The sequence below is a fragment of the Myotis yumanensis genome, unplaced genomic scaffold (assembly GCF_028538775.1).
Source record: "Myotis yumanensis isolate MYYU_CA2020_CCGP unplaced genomic scaffold, mMyoYum1.0.hap1 SCAF_22, whole genome shotgun sequence".
NCBI classification, from domain to species: domain Eukaryota; kingdom Metazoa; phylum Chordata; class Mammalia; order Chiroptera; family Vespertilionidae; genus Myotis; species Myotis yumanensis.
Window position 1 is genome coordinate 4,659,796 of NW_027223773.1, and position 18,241 is coordinate 4,678,036.

General features: G+C 54.0%; 1 protein-coding gene across 3 annotated transcripts; it reads left to right on the plus strand.

The window, feature by feature from the left end:
* The first annotated feature begins 2,601 nt into the window (after positions 1–2,601).
* GPR137B (G protein-coupled receptor 137B) lies at positions 2,602–16,760 on the plus strand. Of its 3 annotated transcripts, none has more exons than XM_070401418.1 (8): positions 2,602–3,138; positions 3,314–3,372; positions 7,187–7,236; positions 8,929–9,151; positions 10,260–10,310; positions 11,786–11,914; positions 12,998–13,122; positions 14,010–16,760. In XM_070401418.1, the coding sequence occupies exons 1-8, from the start codon at positions 2,727–2,729 to the stop codon at positions 14,074–14,076; spliced, it is 1,116 nt and encodes a 371-aa protein (XP_070257519.1). In that variant the 5' UTR covers positions 2,602–2,726; the 3' UTR covers positions 14,077–16,760. The 3 variants fall into 3 exon arrangements, with proteins under 3 accessions (XP_070257519.1, XP_070257518.1, XP_070257520.1); XM_070401417.1 differs by having other exon boundaries at positions 2,604–3,138; positions 10,161–10,310; XM_070401419.1 differs by lacking the exon at positions 3,314–3,372 and having other exon boundaries at positions 2,606–3,138; positions 10,161–10,310; positions 14,010–16,758.
* The last annotated feature ends 1,481 nt before the right edge of the window (positions 16,761–18,241 follow it).

An 18,241-nucleotide genomic window follows, 5' to 3' on the forward strand; every position in this document is an offset into this window, starting at 1 on the left:
GGTGGGAGCAGTGTCGTCAAACCAGTTCTGCAGCATATTTCCCCGTCACTCCTCTTTCTGAAATCCTGAAGATTTCACGAGCTACCTAACATGGCTTTTAATACATTCTTTTTCTGCTTAAATTCATCAAAGTTTAAAAAAAAACACAAAAACCGGATTAGGTCATCAGGGTGGGTCCTAATCCAACATGACTGATGTCCTTATAAAAAGAAATTTTGGACACAGAGATGCAGACAGAGAGAGAACACTGTGACGATAAAGGCAGAGAGGGGGGGTAAAAAAAAATTAGCCAATGTCTACTTCTGTTGCTTGCAATCTAGAATCCTGAGAAATTCAGAAATTGATACCAGGAGTGGTGGCAGGAACACACCCTCAAGGAATGGGGAGAATTTGAGATTGATGACCTGGTCTGGTTGGATCTCAGGACAACAAAAATTCAAGAGGCTTTAAGACAGTTCAGGACACAAGTCGCCGGGAACAGTGAAGGACCCGCTGAAGTTAAGGCAGCAAAAAACAGGGAAAGCGGCGTGAGGCACCCAGAATCCAGAACTGTGGATGGAGGGGTAGGTGACCTGGTTTAGAAAGCTTCAAAAGTGAATGGCAGAGTCTTCAAACCTGGTTCCAGCGAGTCTGAAAACCATGGACCCGCCGACTCTGAAGAGAACACCTTATCTTTTGCAACCACAACGAAACCAAAAGGGAGACCTGTGGGTTCCTGATTCACATCTGTTAGCAGCTTCACAACCTTCTCTCCTCCCACTGATAATCAGGGAAATGACTGGAAACAGAGAGCATCGGGAGATTCTGAATGGGCATACGATGGGACTGAGGACCCATAAAGCACACAGCTTCCCTTCTCCCAGCGTAGGGACACTGTTCCTCACTTGCTTCAAGACCTATAATGCTTAGTGATTGAGCATCGGCCTATGAACCGGGAGGTCACGGTTCGATTCCCGGTCAGGGCACATTCCCCAGGTTGCGGGCTCCGTCCCCAGTGTGGGGCGTGCAGGAGGCAGCCAGTCAATAATTCTCTTCGTTGTTGATGTTTCTGTCTCTTTCCCTCCCTCTCTGAAATCAATAAAAAATAGATTGAGAGAGAGATGACCTCCAAAGGGAGGGATGGGTTGTTGAACCTCACACCACTGACCACAGGAAAGAGAGATACGATGCTCGGAGGCCCTCTTTATGGAAGCAACATTCGTCACAGCCCAGGCCACTGGTGACAAACGACATTCCTTTGGGATGAGAAAACAGAAAGGTAGTTTGGGATGTCCAGGCAAGTACTGGAAAGACATTGGTGGCTTCTGTCCTAAGGAAACTTCTAAGTGGAGAGACTGACAATTGTGCAGAGATGCTCTGTGAGTACACAGGTGGTGCACCCAGCCTCAGCCCGGGTGGGCGATGGGTGGGTGGTCTGGGAAGACTTCCCGGAGGAAGTGACCCTGTTACAGGTGAGGATTTGTTCCATTTTGGGAAGCTAGTGTGGAGAAAGTTTTCTTGGCCTGGGAAGTTGAGGAAGAATCAGGTCGCTGGAAGAATCAGGTCCCTATCTTGGGTACCAGAGGAAGCTGGGCGTCCCCTCCTTGAGCGCTCTACACTGCGGGCACCCCCAGGACAAGGCAGAGAAGCGCCCCAGGGGCATGCCCGCTCAGCCACGGTGAACCAGGGACTTGTTGGTCCAGGAGGGACCGTCCTACTTAGGCGGGCTGCATTGTAACTGGAGGCAGGACCAGAGAGCGGTGCCACTTCCCTCGGAAGTCCTGCGGCTCTGGCCACTGATGCCCGCGCTCACTGGCCTCCCCATGCCCCCCTCCCCCGCCCCCACCGCCCCGTGCACTGAGAGGAGGCGAGGGGTGCAGCGTCCCCACCCCGCACACGGTGTGCCAGGGCGCACGGCGCGGGTCTCCGGGAGCCTATGGCCGCCCCTGGGACCAGTCCTTCCTTCCGAGTTCACAAACTGGACCTCAAGCACACAACCCTGCCTTGGGCATTCCTGAATTTAGAAAGAAACGTCACCCCAGCGTGCGCAGCCACGGAGCCGTAAAGTTTTCGTTTTAAAGGAAAAAAATACTTGCAAAGTTTGGTGTTTTCGAAAAGCTTGAACTTCTGCAAAACAACAAGGAATCATCAGAAAGCGCGAGACGCTGAGCTCTGTCCCCAAGAGGCAGATGGTCGGGAGGCCTGGGAGGGTTCGGGGGTGGGGGGCGCGGAACCGGGGGCTTCGGGGGCGCACGGGGCAAGGGGCGCGGCACTTGGGGGCGCGCGGGGCGGGGACGCGAAGTGCGGGGGTGCGCGCAGCGGAGACGCGCAGGGTGAGGGCGGGGCGCGCAGTGTGGGGGCCGGGACGGGTGGGCCCCAGGGGCTGGCCATGGGGCGCGCATTGCGGGACGCGCGCGGGGCGGGGGCGCGCAGGATGGCGAACGGGACGGGGGGGGTGGGGGGGGCAGGGACGCGCAGGGGGGACGGACGGACAGAACGGGGAGGCGGGGACGCCCAGGGTGGGGCGCGCCCGTGGGCCCACGGGACTGCCGTGGGGCGCGCGCGGGGCGGGAGCGCGCGATGCGTGCGGAGGCGCGCGGGGCGGGGGTGCGGCGCCGCCAATCCCAGACAAAGGCCGCCCCGTACATCATGTGGTGCCGGGAGGAAGTCGCCTTGTTGTCTTTCCTCCCGCAGCCGGACCCGGGCGGAGCGATGCGCGGAGACCCCCGCGCGGACGGCCCACCCCGATGAGGCCCGCGCCCCCGGCCGCGCCGCTGCGCCCCCGGCCCGATGGCGGCCCCGCGCTGGGACCCGCTGCGCAACGACTCGCTGCCGCCCACGCTGACCCCGGCCGTGCCCCCCTACGTGAAGCTCGGCCTCACCGGCGTCTACACCGCCTTCTACTCGCTGCTCTTCGCCTTCATCTACGCGCAGCTCTGGCTGGTGCTGCGCTACGGCCACAAGCGGCTCAGCTACCAGAGCGTCTTCCTCTTCCTCTGCCTCCTCTGGGCCTCGCTGCGGACCGTCCTCTTCTCCTTCTACTTCAGGGACTTCGTGGCGGCCAACGCGCTCGGCCCCTTCCTCTTCTGGCTGCTCTACTGCTTCCCCGTGTGCCTCCAGTTCTTCACGCTCACGCTCATGAACTTGTACTTCACGCAGGTGCGTGGGGCGAGCGGGAGGCGCCCGCACCTGGCAGGTGGCCGAGCGCGGCGCTCGGTGCGCACGGGGAGGGGGAGGTGGCATCGCGGAACCAGGGCGCTGAGAAGGGGGGCAAAGGCACTGGTTCTGGGGCGTCTGAGCCTCTTCTACCTGCCTGCTGGCCTCTCTCTCTCAGGTGATGCGCTCCCCTCCCCGAAAGAGGGGGAGGAGGCCGGCGCGGGCTGGAAGCCGCCGGTGAGTCTCTGCTCCCAGCGAGGCACCATCCGATGGGGGTGGGGCCCTCTCCACGCAGGACGTGGGCAGCATCTTCTTGCACAAGTCAGAGCTGGTACCGATGGCAGGCGTACCCACTGGAGGACTGGAACTCTAGAATTTCTCCGCCCACCTCTGACCCCAGCCTGGAAAGGTCACCTGCATGCCTTTTTTTTTTTTTTTTCCCAATCCTCACCTGAGGATATTTTTCCATTGATTTTTAGGGAGAGTGCAAGAGAGAGGGAAAGACAGACATATCAATGTGACAGAAGCACATGGATTTGTTGCCTCCTGCGGGGGTGGGGTGGGGGTGGGGCGGCGAGGGGAGCCTGCAGCCGAGATACAGGCCCTTCACCAAATCGAACCCTGGGCCCTTTGGTCTGCAGGCCGATGCTCTACCCACTGAGCTAAACCGGCTAGGGCCAGACTGGCTTTCTGAGTGATAGCAGGTGGGAGGGGCGGTCCTTGTTTGGATGGGACATTGAGAGCCTCCAGCCCAGGACCTCCCCCCCCCCCCCCCCCCCCAGCTAGGACTTGCTAACTCCCTCCCCAAAGTGCCACACCCGGCCCCCTGAGCTGCTGCAGCCCAGGGTGAGGCCCACGCGTGCGCCCAGACACTGACCGGGGTGCTTTTACAGGAATCATTTTACGGGGAGTGTTGTTAATAAGCTAATGGGGGAACATGCGGATGGGCTTGGCCGCTGTCGCCGTGGAGTTAATGAAAGTGGAGTCTTTGTAAAGTACTTTGCAAACACTTGTGTTTAGCGTTGCATAAAGTTTAATAACATGGCCACGGCCACATCCTCGCCGCCTCTGCTTCTCAGGTGATTTCCAGGCACGAAAATGTCCGTTTTCACCAGGACTCTGCCCCAGGGCAGGGCACCCAGCATGCCCCCTGCCGAGGGTAATTTGAGAGCTGTCTCACGGGACAGCCGGCGTGGCTCAGTGGCTGAGGGTCGACCTATGAACCAGGAGGTCACGGTTCAATTCCCGGTCGGGGCACATGCCCAGGCTGTGGTCTCGATCCACAAGGGGGCTGGGGGGGTGGGGTGAGGGGCCGTCGCAGAACCAGGGCGCTGAGAAGGGGGGTGACAGAGCGTGCAGGAGGCAGCCGGTCAACAATTCTCTCTCATTGTCGATATTTCTGTCTCTTTCCCTCCCTCTCTGAAATCAATAAAAAATAGATTGAGAGAGAGATGACCTCCAAAGGGAGGGATGGGTTGTTGAACCTCACACCATGGACCACAGGAAAGAGAGATACGATGCTCGGAGGCCCCCTTTATGGAAGCAACATTCGTCACAGCCCAGGCCTCTGGTGACAAACGACATTCCTTCGGGATGAGAAAACAGAAAGGTAGTTTGGGATGTCCAGGCAAGTACTGGAAAGACATTGGTGGCTTCTGTCCTAAGGAAACTTCTAAGTGGAGAGACTGACAATTGTGCAGAGATGCTCTGTGAGTACACAGGTGGTGCACCCAGCCTCAGCCCGAGTGGGCGATGGGTGGGTGGTCTGGGAAGGCTTCCCGGAGGAAGTGACCCTGTTGCAGATGAGGATTTGTTCCATTTTGGGAAGCCCGTGTGGAGAGAGACGCGGCGGTAGACACGTTCCCTCGGAGCTGGTGCTCCAGGCTCTCCAGACGGTCCCTGAGGGTCTGCAGCGAGCGGTTGAGCTGCCCCACCAGGTGCCCGGGGTCCCGCGGGATGGGTTGTTGAACCTCACACCATTGACCACAGGAAAGAGAGATACGATGCTCAGAGGCCCTCTTTATGGGAGGCAAGGTACTCACTCCAGTAGGGTGTACACAGGAGGCAGCTGATCCATGATTCTCTCTCATCATTGATGTTTCTCTCTCTCTCTCCCTCTCCCTTCCTCTCTGAAATCAGTAAAAATATTTTTTTAATTAAAGAGAAAAGAAAGGTAGAAAAAGGATAGATTTCACTGGTGTAGTGAAAGTCCCTGACTAAAAATTTGGAGGAAATAGCATCTGTACTGTTTTTAGTAGCTATTATATCAGAATGGATCTACACCGAAGCCTTCTTATTAGTCCTGCTTATCAGCGTATTTTCCAGTCCACGAATAAATGTGTATGATCTCTCCAAATACTACTTTTTAAAAAGATTAATATTTTTACTAGAGGCCTGGTGCACGAAATTCGTGCCCTCAGCCCAGCCTGCGCCCTCTCGCAGTCCAGGAGCCTTCGGGGGATGTCCGACGGCTGCGGAGGTGGGAGAGGCTTCCATCACCACTGCTGCACTTGTCAGCCGTGAGCCCAGCTTCTGGCTGAGCGGCACTCCCCCTGTGGGAGCACACTGACCATCAGGGGGCAGCTCCAGTGTTGAGTGTCTGCCCCCTGGTGGTCAGTGCGCGTCATAGCGACTGGTCGTTCCACCGTTTGGTCGATTTGCATATTAGCCTTTTATTATGTAGGGTTGGGAACTGGAGGAGGAGCATTAGGAGCTAAGTGTGGCCGTGGCCGTGGTGATTGCGATGGCCGGCTGGTTGGCGTGGAGGACAGAGATGACCTGGTTGTACAGGAGCCATCAGGAAGAGGGAGTGCAGGGGAGCCCGGGTGCCTTCATCACTTTGGGGCAAGAAGAGGAAGAGGAGAGGAAGGGAGAGGGAGAGAGAAACATCCATGATGAGAGAGAATCATGGATCGGCTGCCTCCTGCACGCCCCCTACTGGGATCGAGCCCGCAACCCAGGCATGTGCCCTCACTAGGAATCAAACCTGTGACCTCCTGGTTTATAGGTCGACGCTCAACCCCTGAGTCACCCTGAGCCGGCCAGAGCCGTGCTTGCTCACCGTGGGCTGTGGCAGGCCCCCAGGCCCGCAGGTTTGCGTAACTTCTGCAATCTGTCAGGAGGAAGTGCGCACAGAGGAACCGAGGGAGAAAATAGCAGATGTGTCAGGCGTGCCTAACCCTTGGGCTCTGGAGGTTCCCTTTATGCTCGAGAAAGCGCCCGTGTCACAGCTGAGCAGTGTGTGCCCTGGGAATCGTGGTTTAAGAACACACGCGATGAGTGGCAGCAGCAGCGGCGGCACGCCCTGTCCCCAGGTGCCCGTCCACCTCCTTCTCACAAAAACCCACCCGGACTGTTACTCATCCCCTTTTCCAGCTGGTTTGGCTCTGTGGCTAGAGCATCGACCTGCAGACTGAAGGGTCCTGGGTTCGATTCCCAGTCAAGGGCAGGTGCCTCGGTTGCAGGCTTGATCCCTGGCCCTGGTAAGGGCGGGTGTCGGAGGCAGCCAATCGATGTGTCTCTCTCACACCGATGTTTCTCTCTCTGGCTCTCCCCCTCCCTTCCACTCTCTCTGAAAATCAATGGAAAAATATCCTCGGGTGAAAATTAACCAAAAATAAAAAAAACAGATGAGGGACTGGAGGCACAGAGAGGTTAGGCATTGGTGGGGCCAGGATGCGAAGCCAGGGGAGCAGCCCCAGCGTCCACACTCTGGGCACCTCTAGATGCCCCCGTGCCGTAGGTGGACACAGCTGTGGCCCGTATACGGTGGGCTGCCACGCCTCAGGGAGGACCGTGACCTGGAGCTGTGTTTCGGCGTCCACACGTGGCAGACATGTCACGATGGGTTAGCAAACGGGTTGCAGAAGGGTTTGGAGACCAGGCAGGATGGGGCCGGGTGTGTGTGAATGAGAGGAGGAGTGTGCGCCCGCCGCCTGTGTAATAACGCCACGTTCAGGGCCTGTGCAGAGGGGGAGGGAGTCCCGAGCGGCGGTGTCATCTCCATGGTGTCAGGGGACTGTCCCCAGCGCCATGTGTCCTGTTGTTGCAGGTGATCTTCAAGGCCAAGTCCAAGTACTCTCCAGAGTTACTCAAGTACCGGTAAGTGCCGGGGGCTCCCGGGGGAGCAGGTGAGCGGCCCCGCGGGGGCCCCCCCGACAGGCGGCAGGTCCCTGGGGTGAGTGTGCATGAGTGTGTGTGTGTGTGTGTGTGTGTGAGCATGCACAAGTGTGCATGTGTGTCTGTGTGCACGAGTAAGTGTGAGTGTGTGTGAGTGCATGCATGTGCAAGTGCATGTGTGAGTGTGCACGAGTGTGTATGTGGTTGTGTGAGAGTGCATGTATGTGCATGTGAGAGTGTGTGGATGTATGTGTGAGTGCATATGTGAATGTGAGTGTGTATATGTGAGTATGACTGTATGTGTGAGTGTGAGTGTGATAGAAATCTCCAGTCAGGAGTCTGAAATCTTATGTTGGAAATAACGGTGGAAGTGTGTTCATTGGGAACTGGAGGAGGAGCATTAGGAGCTAAGCGTGGCCGTGGCCACTGCGATGGCCTGCTAGTTGGCACGTGGTCTGGACCAGGACAGAGATGACCTGGTCATACAGGAGCCATGGCCACAGGAAGAGGGGGTGCGGGGGAGCCCGGTGCCTTCGTCACTTCGGGGCAAGAAGAGGAAGAGGAAGCAGGGCTCCTTGGGGACGGCTCGGAGCAGGAGGCGGCGGGAGCTCAGGTTGGGGAGATGGCGCTGCGAGGGTTACACCCTTGAGCTGGCGAGTCAGTCGTGGAGCCTGAGAGATTGGGGTGGCAGGGGACCGTGGACCCCGTGGAGGAAGCCGTTTTCTAGAATTTGCTGTTGGTGAAAGGAGAGGCTCTGGGTGAAGGGAGAGGCTCTGGGTGAGGTGAGAGGCCACAGCCGACGGGAGTCGCTGTTATTTAGTGTTTTCAGTTGATGACACCGAGGCTCACGCAGGTTGATGTTGCCCAGGTTCCCAGGGGGCGGGGTGGTGAGCTGCTCGTGGAACCAGCTCCGAGCCGAGCGCGTGCTCCGGGCGAGTCCTCGTTCACGGTGATGTCCGTGGCATTCGGTCCTCAGGCTGCCCGGGGCCGGGCGTGGGGCTCCAGAGCTCGGGCACCTTCCTAAGGGCACAGCCTGCGATTCGAGTCCTGGACCGCCCGCCTCCAGAGCCCACCACCGAAGTGTTTGTCGCCCGGCCAGTGTGGCTCAGTGGTTGAGCGTCGACCTATGAAGCAGGAGGTCACAGTTTGATTCCTGGTCAGGGCACATGCTCGGGTTGCAAGCTCCATCCCCAGTGTGGGGCCTGCAGGAGGCAGCCAGTCAGTGATTTTTCTCTCATCATTGATGTTTCTCTCTCTTTCTCCCTCTCCTTTCTAATCTGAAATCAATAAAAATATATTTAAAATAAACAAACAAAAAAGCCCTAGTTGGTTTGGCTCAGTGGATAGAACATCAACCTGCGGACCAAAGGGTTCGAGTCCAGTCAAGGGCAGGTACCTCGATTGCAGGCTCCTCCCCTGCCCGGGCCCTGGTCGGGGGCATGTGCAGGAGGCAACCAATCGATGTGTTTCTCCCACATCCATGTTTCTCTCTGTCTCTCCCTCTCCCTTCCTCTCTAAAAATCAGTGGGAAAATATCCTCGGGGGAGGATTAAAACAAACAGACAGAAGTGTTGGTTAACGTTGGCACGTCCTGCTCCACCATAAAAATACCAGTGTTCTTCCAGATTGGCCCAGACTGGGCAGCTGTGGTGCCCTAACCTCTCCCCTTCCCAGGCTGCCCCTGTACCTGGCCTCGCTGCTCATCAGCCTGGTGTTCCTGCTGGTGAACCTCACCTGCGCGGTGCTGGTGAAGACGGGGACCTGGGAGAGGAAGGCCATCGTCTCCGTGCGCGTGGCCATCAACGACACCCTCTTCGTGCTGTGCGCCGTCTCCCTCTCCGTCTGCCTCTACAAGATCTCTAAGATGTCCTTGGCCAACATCTACTTGGAGTCCAAGGTGAGGGTGCAGACGGGCCCGAGAGCCGTCCTTCCGCCGGGTCTAAAAATAGTGGCCCGGTCCGTGCTCTTCACACCTGACCTGCCAATGATTAGCCACACGCCGCTGAGGCCCAGACGCGGAGGGACGGAGGCCGCTGAACTTGGTGTGCGAGACGCGTTCCGTGGGGGGGGCTCGGGGCAGCGGGGCGTGCAGGATGAACTCCTGGCCTGGAGGTGCCATGGTTGTAACCACCGTTTTACTTCATTTATTTATTTTTAAAAATACCTTTTTATTGATTTCAGAGAGAGAAAAACATCAATGATGAGAGAGAATCATGGGTGGGCTGCCTCCTGCACGCCCCTCACTGGGGATCAAGCCTGCAACCCGGCATGTTCCCTGACCGGGAATCGAACCATGACCTCCTGGTTCATAGGTCGACGCTCAACCACTGAACCACACTAGCCAGGCCTTTTTTTTTTTTCATATTTGTTGTTGAAAGTTTTACATAGATCCTCCTTTTTCCCCATTGACCTCTTCCAGCCCATTCCCACTCTCCCCCAGGCCCTCACCACCACATTGTCTGTGTCCACGGGTTATGCATATATGCATAGAAGTTCGTTGGTTGATCTCTTCCCAACCACCCACCCTGCCTTCCCTCTGAGCTGTTATGCTAAGCGAAATAAGCCTGTCAGAGAAAGCATCACGCGATCTCACTCCCGCGTGGAATCTAAGGAACAAAATAAACTGATGAACAAAAACAGACCCAGAGACATGGAAGCACAGAGATGGTCAACCAGCCGCCTGCCTTCCTTGTTCTGGCAAATGGCCCAGGTTTTAACCTGCTGGAGGCACCTGCAGATCCGCTCCCAGCTTTCGCAGCGTCTGTGTGCAGCTCACCGGAGGTTTTAGGAAGGACTGTGGGACGCGAGGTCGGGGCAGGGTCTGCGGCCCGAGGGTGGAGGGGTCGGGGAGGAGGCTGGAGTCCGCACCTGGAGTGGGTGCGCCCCTCACGGCTCCCACGTTGCAGGGCTCCTCCGTGTGCCAGGTGACCGCCGTCGGCGTGACCGTCGTCCTGCTGTACGCCTCCCGCGCCTGCTACAACCTGTTCATCTTATCCTTTTCTCAGAGCAAGAACGTGCATTCCTTCGATTACGACTGGTACAACGTGTCCGACCAGGTCAGTGGGCGCGACGGGGCGTCCCCTGCGGCATCCCATGTAGCAGAGTGTGAAGTTCTTTGCTTTTGCTGCTTAAACAGCTGGGTGACCTTGAGAGTCGCCTGTGTGGGAACCGCATCCTCATCTGTAAAATGGGATCGTAGTACCTGCGAAACCAGTACACACACACGCGCGCGCGCACACGCACACGCACACACACCCTTTCTCCTTACAGTTCAAGTGCTTCCGTAGAAATGGAAATGGTCTTACTGCAGGGTGAAATTTGCACAGGTAAAACCAGTTATATTTAGGTTTTGAAAATACATGAAATTACAAAGTTAGACTTTTTAAAAATATATTTTATTGATATTTTTTACAGAGAGGAAGGGAAAGGGATAGTTAGAAACATCGATGAGAGAGAAACATCGATCAGCTGCCTCCTGCACATCTCCTACTGGGGATGTCCCCGCAACCCAGGTACATGCCCTTGACCGGAATCGAACCTGGGACCCTTGAGTCCGCAGGCCGACGCTCTATCCACTGAGCCAAACCGGTTAGGGCTAGACTTTTTTTTTAATGGCGCACGAGTACCAATAGCGTTTGAGGAAATCTAGACAAAGGGGACTGAGGACATTCAGGTGTTCGTGAAAGCTCATTTTACCAGTGGTCTCACTGTGTTACTCTCGCTCTTTGTAATCTATTCTGGAAATGCATAAATTATAAAGCAGATTAACAAAGGTCGTGAGATATCATCTGGCATCCTTGTTCACAAAAGCACAGAAAAAGCGAGAATGAGTTTGCATTTTCTCACCTGACACATACTGCTTCTCCGGCCCCAGACAGAGCTGGGGATATGAGAGAACAGACTCCCTCTCTCCCTCCCTGCCTCCAGGAGCTGTCGATCTCTGAGGAAGAGAAACACCCAGAGAAGCCATCGCAGTAAAGAAATACATATACTTTTTTATTGATTTCAGAGAGGAAGGGGGAGAGAGAGAGAAACATCAGTGATGAGAATCATTGATCAGCTGCCTCCTGCACACCCCACGCTGGGGACTGAGGCCACATCCTGGGCATGTGCCCCAACTGGGAATCGAACCCAGGACCTCTTGGTCCATGGGACGATGCTGAACCACTGAGTCACCACAGCCAGGGGAGCTTACACAACAGATTTAAAATAGGATCACAATTCTTTACATTCTGCAGCTTTTAGGGTCTATTTATAGAGACTGTGTGTTGCAGCCCGTAGAATCTAGGAGCAAAACATGTGGCCACGTGTGCACATGTCATTCGTGTGGACGGAAAAGAACACGGTGCCGTTGAGACATGTTACAGATGGAATGCGAGATGCAGAGTTTCTGAAGAGCGAGCGGGCGGTTAGGTTTGGCTGCCGCGGGAGAGAGAAGGAAAAGGATGGGCCCTTTGCAGCTGACTTGGGTGCACTGTCTGTCCTGCCTGTTTCCTCGGCCCCTGGCTGCACCTCCTCCCTCCCTCCACAGGCGGATCTGAAGAACCAGCTGGGAGACGGGGGGTACGTGGTGTTCGGGGTGGTCCTCTTCGTGTGGGAGCTCTTGCCCACCTCCCTGGTCGTTTACTTCTTCCGCGTCCGAAACCCTGCCAAGGACCTGGTGAGTAGAGCAGCGGTTCTCAACCTGTGGGTCGCCACCCCTTTGGCGGTCGAACGACCCTTTCACAGGGGTCGCCTAAGACCATCCTGCATATCAGATATTTACGTGACGATTCATAACAGTAGCAACATTATAGTGATGAAGTAGCCACGAAAATAATGTTATGGTTGGGGGTCACCACAACATGAGGAGCTGTATTTAAAGGGCCAGAAGGTTGAGAACCGCTGGAGTAGAGTAAACCGTTTGGTATTTGCAGGAAATAGCGCCCCGTTCTAAACACAGGCGGACCGTGAGCCTTTTTTCTCAGCTTGTCCATCGAAAGCCGCCTTCAGCCTGTTGTGAGGTAGAACATTGCTGTAGTTCACGGAGTCTTTTGGACCCTTGATCCCCAAGGCCCCTGAAAGGAAGGCTCCCACTCGCGTTTAATGAGGCCAGCGTTGCCCTTATTCCGAAACCAGACAAAGAAACACCAGAAAGAGACCATCCCATAACAACTTTGTTTCAGACTCTGTTGGTTGACTTTTATGTTTTAATTTTTAAAAAATATGTTTTTTACTGATTTTAGAAAGGAAGGGAGAGGGGGAGAGAGAGAGAGAGAAACATCAATGATGAGAGAGAATCATGGACCGGCTGCCTCCTGCATGCCCCACACTGGGGATGGAGCCCGCAACCCGGGCACGTGCCCTGACCGGGAATCGAACTGTGACCTCCTGGTTTATACTAGTAGATTGACACTCAACCGCTGAGCCATGCTGGCCCGGCTAATGTCATTCTTTTAAATTGCTGGGAATGCCCACATTATTATCATACAGGTTTATATCCAATTTGGGACCATCGCGCTTGGCTAATCTGGGCGTTGTCTGATATGTCATGGTTGCAAGCAGAACTCTGAAAGATTTCCACGTGGTAAAAGAAAGAGAACCTCCTCAAAATAAAAGCAGGAGAAACGCTCTGCAGCAGAATTAGGGGGGCCTCTGCCCGGGAGAGAAGAACCCCTCCTGTCTCCCGCAGGAGGCCTGCTTCCCCTTTCCTTGCCCGCGAGCCTCGTGTCCGAGGCGCGCTGACCAGTCACTGTCTTTCCAGACCAGTCCGGGATTGGTCCCCAGCCACGGGTTCAGCCCCAGGTCCTACTTCTTCGACAACCCTCGCAGATACGACAGCGACGACGACCTCGCCTGGAACGTCGCCCCTCAGGGACTTCACGGAAGGTGAGCCTCGCTCAGGTTGGGGAAAGAGTCTGTTGGATTGATTCTTAAAGGCTCGTTAGCTTTTTTTTTTTTTTTTTTTTTTTCGTTAGCTTTTTAAAAAAATATATTTTTATTGATTAAAGAGAGGAAGGGAGAGGGAGAGAGAGAGAGAAACATCAATGAGGAGAGACTCATGGATGGGCTGTCTCCTGCACGCCCCCAACTGGGGATGGAGCCTGCAACCTGGGCATGTGCCCTGACAGGGAATCAAACCGTGATCTCCTGGTTCATAGGTCGACCCTCAACCACTGAGCCACGCCGATTAAGGACTAAGCAGTTTATAGGTAGGAACTCAAAAAAGCCCCATGAGGTAGTCACAGATGATAAAACAGGCACAGACACGCAGGTAGCGAAGGATACGCACTCTGCGTTAGGATTCAGATCGCTCGTTGCTAGGACATTGTGTTACCCCCCGTGATGGGTTTGTGGCTCTGGGATCACTGGACCTGCGGGCTCTAGAGTTGAGTAGGCTGTGCGTGGACCTCTCACCACTGCCCAGAGCACTGGCTTATGGAACAATGGGCTTCAAGAAGCCGCCTTAGCCCTAGCCGGTTTGGCTCAGTGGACAGAGCGTCAGCCTGCGGAATGAAAGGTCCCAGGTTCGATTCCGGTCAAGGGCACATGCCTGGGTTGCAGGCTCGATCCCCAGTAGGGGGCGTGCAGGAGGCAGCTGATCAACGATTCTCTTCCATCATTGATGTTTCTCTCTCTCTCTCCCTCTCCCTTCCTCTCTGAAATCAATAAAAATATATTTTAAAAAATCCTTGGACTTGTCGGTGGTTTACACAGAGTCATTGATAGTAAGGTCAGTGTTTCACGTCGATGAAATACCCCTTTTTCTCTTGAAGTTTCGCTCCCGACTACTATGACTGGGGACAGCAGACGAACAGCTTCCTGGCACACGCGGGGACTTAACCTCCGGACCTGGTCGTGGATCCTGGCAAGCCACGCCGTGGGTAGCACCAGCTAACAGCTTTACGGACCATTCCTCGGTTGAGAAGCTTGAGAAAAACGGACGCAACGAAAGCTGAATCTTTAGGGCACTTTTCCTCACGAAATAGGACTTGATTTTTATCGGTTACAGGTTTCTCCTGGCTCCCTAGGGCTAAGCAATAATGTAGATCAACACAACCTGATTTTAGTACTAAGAAGGGAGCCCCGGCCGCCTGTTTCCAGGGGTATAATTTAAACTTTAAAAATTCTGTACTTTTATAAAAATGTATTTTATATAACTTAAATAATAATGCTAAACTATACTAGGGGGTTTGGAGAAGGTTACTGTAATACAGGTTCTAGTTTGCACAGACATTGATGCATAATTCACTTTAAAATGTATAGACGCCCCAGCCGGTTTGGCTCAAGGGATAGAGTGTCGGCCTGCGGACCAAAGGGTCCCGGGTTCGATTCCGGTCAAGGGCACGTACCTCGGTTGCAGGCTCCTCCCTGGCCTGGGGCCCTGGTCCAGGCTCGTGCAGGAGGCAACCAATCGATGTGTTTCTCTCACATCGATGTTTCTCTCTGTCTTTCCCCCTCCCTTCCACTCTCTCTAAAAATCAATGGGAGGAAAAATAAGAAAAGTATACAGCGTATGGTCTGAGGGTTCTTGAAGGCTTTTGGACAAACGGGTTTCTCAGATCCCTACCTTTCCAGGTCCCTTGGATTCAGAGCTCTGCGCTGGGCGACCCTCCTGACAGCGCCCGGGGTGAAAGGTAGAAGGTAGCAGAGGATCAGCTGACCACCTAGAGGTCACGGGTTCCTTAGAGGTCGTTAAGGCCCAGTGAGTGGATTCCAAGAATCTCAGTGTTGCCTCGGGTTCGGGATCCTTCTCAGGAGGGCACTAATGTCTGCCCCCAAAGGATCATGGGAAGAAGGTGGACAGAGTTGACTCCTCTGCTGGGGTCAGAGATTTGGCCTTGTTTTTCAGCCCAATGACGTGTGATATCCACTTATCACCTCGGACGGCAGCGAGAAGGCACCTTTCCCAGCCCACTGACCGCCCATGACATTGAAGGAACAAGGAGAGGGTCCCAGAGGGGGTCAGTAATAAACACCCCGGCCCTGGGGCCACAAGACTGGAACCCCAACAGGGTTCCTTCCATTTTCAACCGTATTTAAAGATGCCCTTTATTTTATGTTAAATATATTTGTATTGGTTTCAGAGAGGACGGGAGATGGAGAGAGAAACATCGATGATGAGAGAGAATCACCAATCAGCTGCCTCCTGCAAGGCCCCCCAGTGGGGATGGAGCCCTCAACCCCGGGCATGTGCCCTGACTGGGAATCAAACCCGCAACCTCCTGGTTCATAGGTCAAGGCTCAACCACTGAGCCATGCTGGCCGGGCCACAGCCAGTTTCTGTGGATCCTGACGCTTCAGTGTTAGAGATCTTTAGAAAAACAAATAAACCAACCTGCCAATACAAAACTGGACACTAAAGTGAGGGAAAGACAAACTTCAATAAACGATGCAGAATGACCGGATAGTCATCTGGGAAGAACTCGGTTGCATCCATAACTTATACCTTAGGCCAGAATATACTCGAAAGGAATAAAAATTTAGGTTAAAAACACACACACACACACACACACACACACACACACACTAAGCCATAAAAGTTCCAGAAGAAAATACAGGGACATTACTGCTGTGGAATGAAGATTCCACTTGGAATCTAAGTGTGACTCCAAGTCCAGAAATCCCTATAAAACCACATGGCAAAGCCACCATAAGCAAAGTCCCGATAAATGACTCCTAGGAATTCCAGGACAGGCTAAACATGGGCCAGAGGTAGAAACGAGGAAATGCAGGCGGCTCAAACGTCAAAAGCAGTCGACCGTACTTACAATAAAACTACAAGCACACACCTGTAATTTTGCATCTGTCAAAACGGCGATCCTGATGACGCCTATGTTGTGAGGTTGTGGGTAAGCGGGCATGGTCTGAATGACAGGTGGGAATGGGAGTGAGTGACTGACCCTTAGGAAGGGCAACGTTCTAAAACCTTCCACACGTACAAACGCACGTCTTTCCGGTCTTTCGCCCCAGAATTCTACAACTGCATCATTACATGCGTGTGAAATGACACCGACGTGAGGTCTGGTAACGATCCACATGGTTACTAATAGGGGGCTGGTTAAGTGATTGCACGTTCCTATAATGGAATACCAAGCAGTCACTAAAAAAAAAAAAAAAAAAAAAAAAAAAAAAAAGACGAAGAGAAAGCTATCTAGTGATACCGGGGAGCTGCCAGGAAAAATTAAATGAGAAAAGCAAACAGCACGTCTGGGCCACCACTCAGTGTAAAATGTGTCTGTGCCCCGCGCCGTGTGGCTGGGACCCTGAGCAAGGCCAGAGGCCTCCGTGGGGGTGGGGAGGGGGGGACACAGACATCACATTCCACTGTAAAGCGTTTCTGTTTTGGTTTTTGAACCATGTGAATGTATTACCTGTTCAAAAAATTAAATAAAATATGTCTATTTAAAAAGCCTGTGACGCGGTACAATTCAAAAGATGCTGCGAGTCCCCAGTTCTTAGTGGAATGGCACTGAACCCACGTGTAAGGTCACGGATGCCGCGCGTCCTGGGAGGAGGCTCCAGGCAGACTTCCTGGTCTCAAGTCCTCGTCCCTCCGCCTGGACTGCAGGCGAGTGTCTTAGCCTCCCTTCCCCTCCGTCCTTCCTTAGGACCCAGGTGACGGCCTGTGCAAATCCCTAAGGCAGGGCCCCGTCCAATCCAAAAGAACCACCCAACTGCTCAGGGTTTTCTCCCTTCTGCACAAATTATAATCAAACCCTCCTCTCAAAAGAGGAAGTGTTTAAAAGGAGGAGCCGAAACCGGTTTGGCTCAGTGGATAGAGCGTCGGCCTGCGGACTCAAGGGTCCCAGGTTCGATTCCGGTCAAGGGCATGTACCTGGGTTGCGGGCACTTCCCCAGTGGGAGATGTGCAGGAGGCAGCTGATCGGTGTTTCTCTCTCATCGATGTTTCTAACTCTCTATCTCTCTCCCTTCCTCTCTGTAAAAAAATCAATAAAATATTAAAAAAATAAATAAATAAAAAAAAATAAAAGGAGGAAAACGCCCTGGCTGGTGTGGCTCAGTGGACAGAGTGCCAGCCTGCGACTGAAGGGTCCCGGGTTCGATTCCGGTCAAGGGCAGGTACCTCGGTTGCAGGCTCCTCCCCAGCCTGGGCCCTGGTCGGGGCTTGTGCAGGAGGCAACTAATCAATGTGTTTCTCTCACATCGATGTTTCTTTCTTCCCTCTCTTCCACTCTTCCTAAAAATCAATGGAAAAATATCCTCGGGTGAGGATTTACACTAAATAAATCCCATATAATAAAAGGCTAATACGCAAATTGACCCAACAGCAGAACGACCGAATGGCAGAAGCCAGGCTGATGGCTGGCGAGCACAGTGGTAGCGCTAAGGATGTCGACCGCCAGCTTCGGCCTGCTCCCTGCGGGCAACGGGCCTTAGCTGTCAGTCGGACATCCCCTGAGGCTCCTGGACTGTGAAAGGGCGCAGGCTGGGCTGAGGGACACCTCCCCACAAGTGCACGAATGTCGTGCACTGGGCCTCTAGTAAATAAATTGTATATATAAAAGGCTAAGTGACCGACCGTATGTATGTCCAACCGACTGACTGGCTGGAACATGTGACGCGCACTGACCATTTAAAAATAAACGCTGACGGGCGCGTGTGCGATACATACGAAGCTCTCGCTGGCACCCATCGCACATGTTTCAATCTGTCACTGTCGATTGTGAATTTGGTTGACACTTCTATTACAGAGAAAGGGTGAATAGCGATATTAAAATATTTCTTCTAATTAATTTCCTTTCAGTGTGCACAAATCCGTGCACCGGGCCACTAGTAAATAAATAAAAGGGGAAACAAGAAGGAAAGATGGCAGAAACATTTGCTTTAATTTGCATGCCTACTACACAGTGGGTACAACAGCACAGGATTTGCAATTCTGTTCCTGCAGATATTCCCTAGAATAGAGCGCGCTCGCATCTGTGTGTGTGCTATGCTGTTTTACCAACGCTTTCCATGACCCCGGCACCCAGGCTATGGGGTGAAA

Excerpts from the sequence above, each read along its gene's own strand:
- GPR137B (XM_070401417.1), top strand. The coding sequence starts at position 2,727 with ATGAGGCCCGCGCCCCCGGCCGCGCCGCTGCGCCCCCGGCCCGATGGC. Across the intron at positions 3,139-3,313 it reads TGAACTTGTACTTCACGCAG|GTGATGCGCTCCCCTCCCCG; the intron begins GTGCGTGGGGCG and ends TCTCTCTCTCAG. Across the intron at positions 10,311-11,785 it reads GGTACAACGTGTCCGACCAG|GCGGATCTGAAGAACCAGCT; the intron begins GTCAGTGGGCGC and ends CTCCCTCCACAG.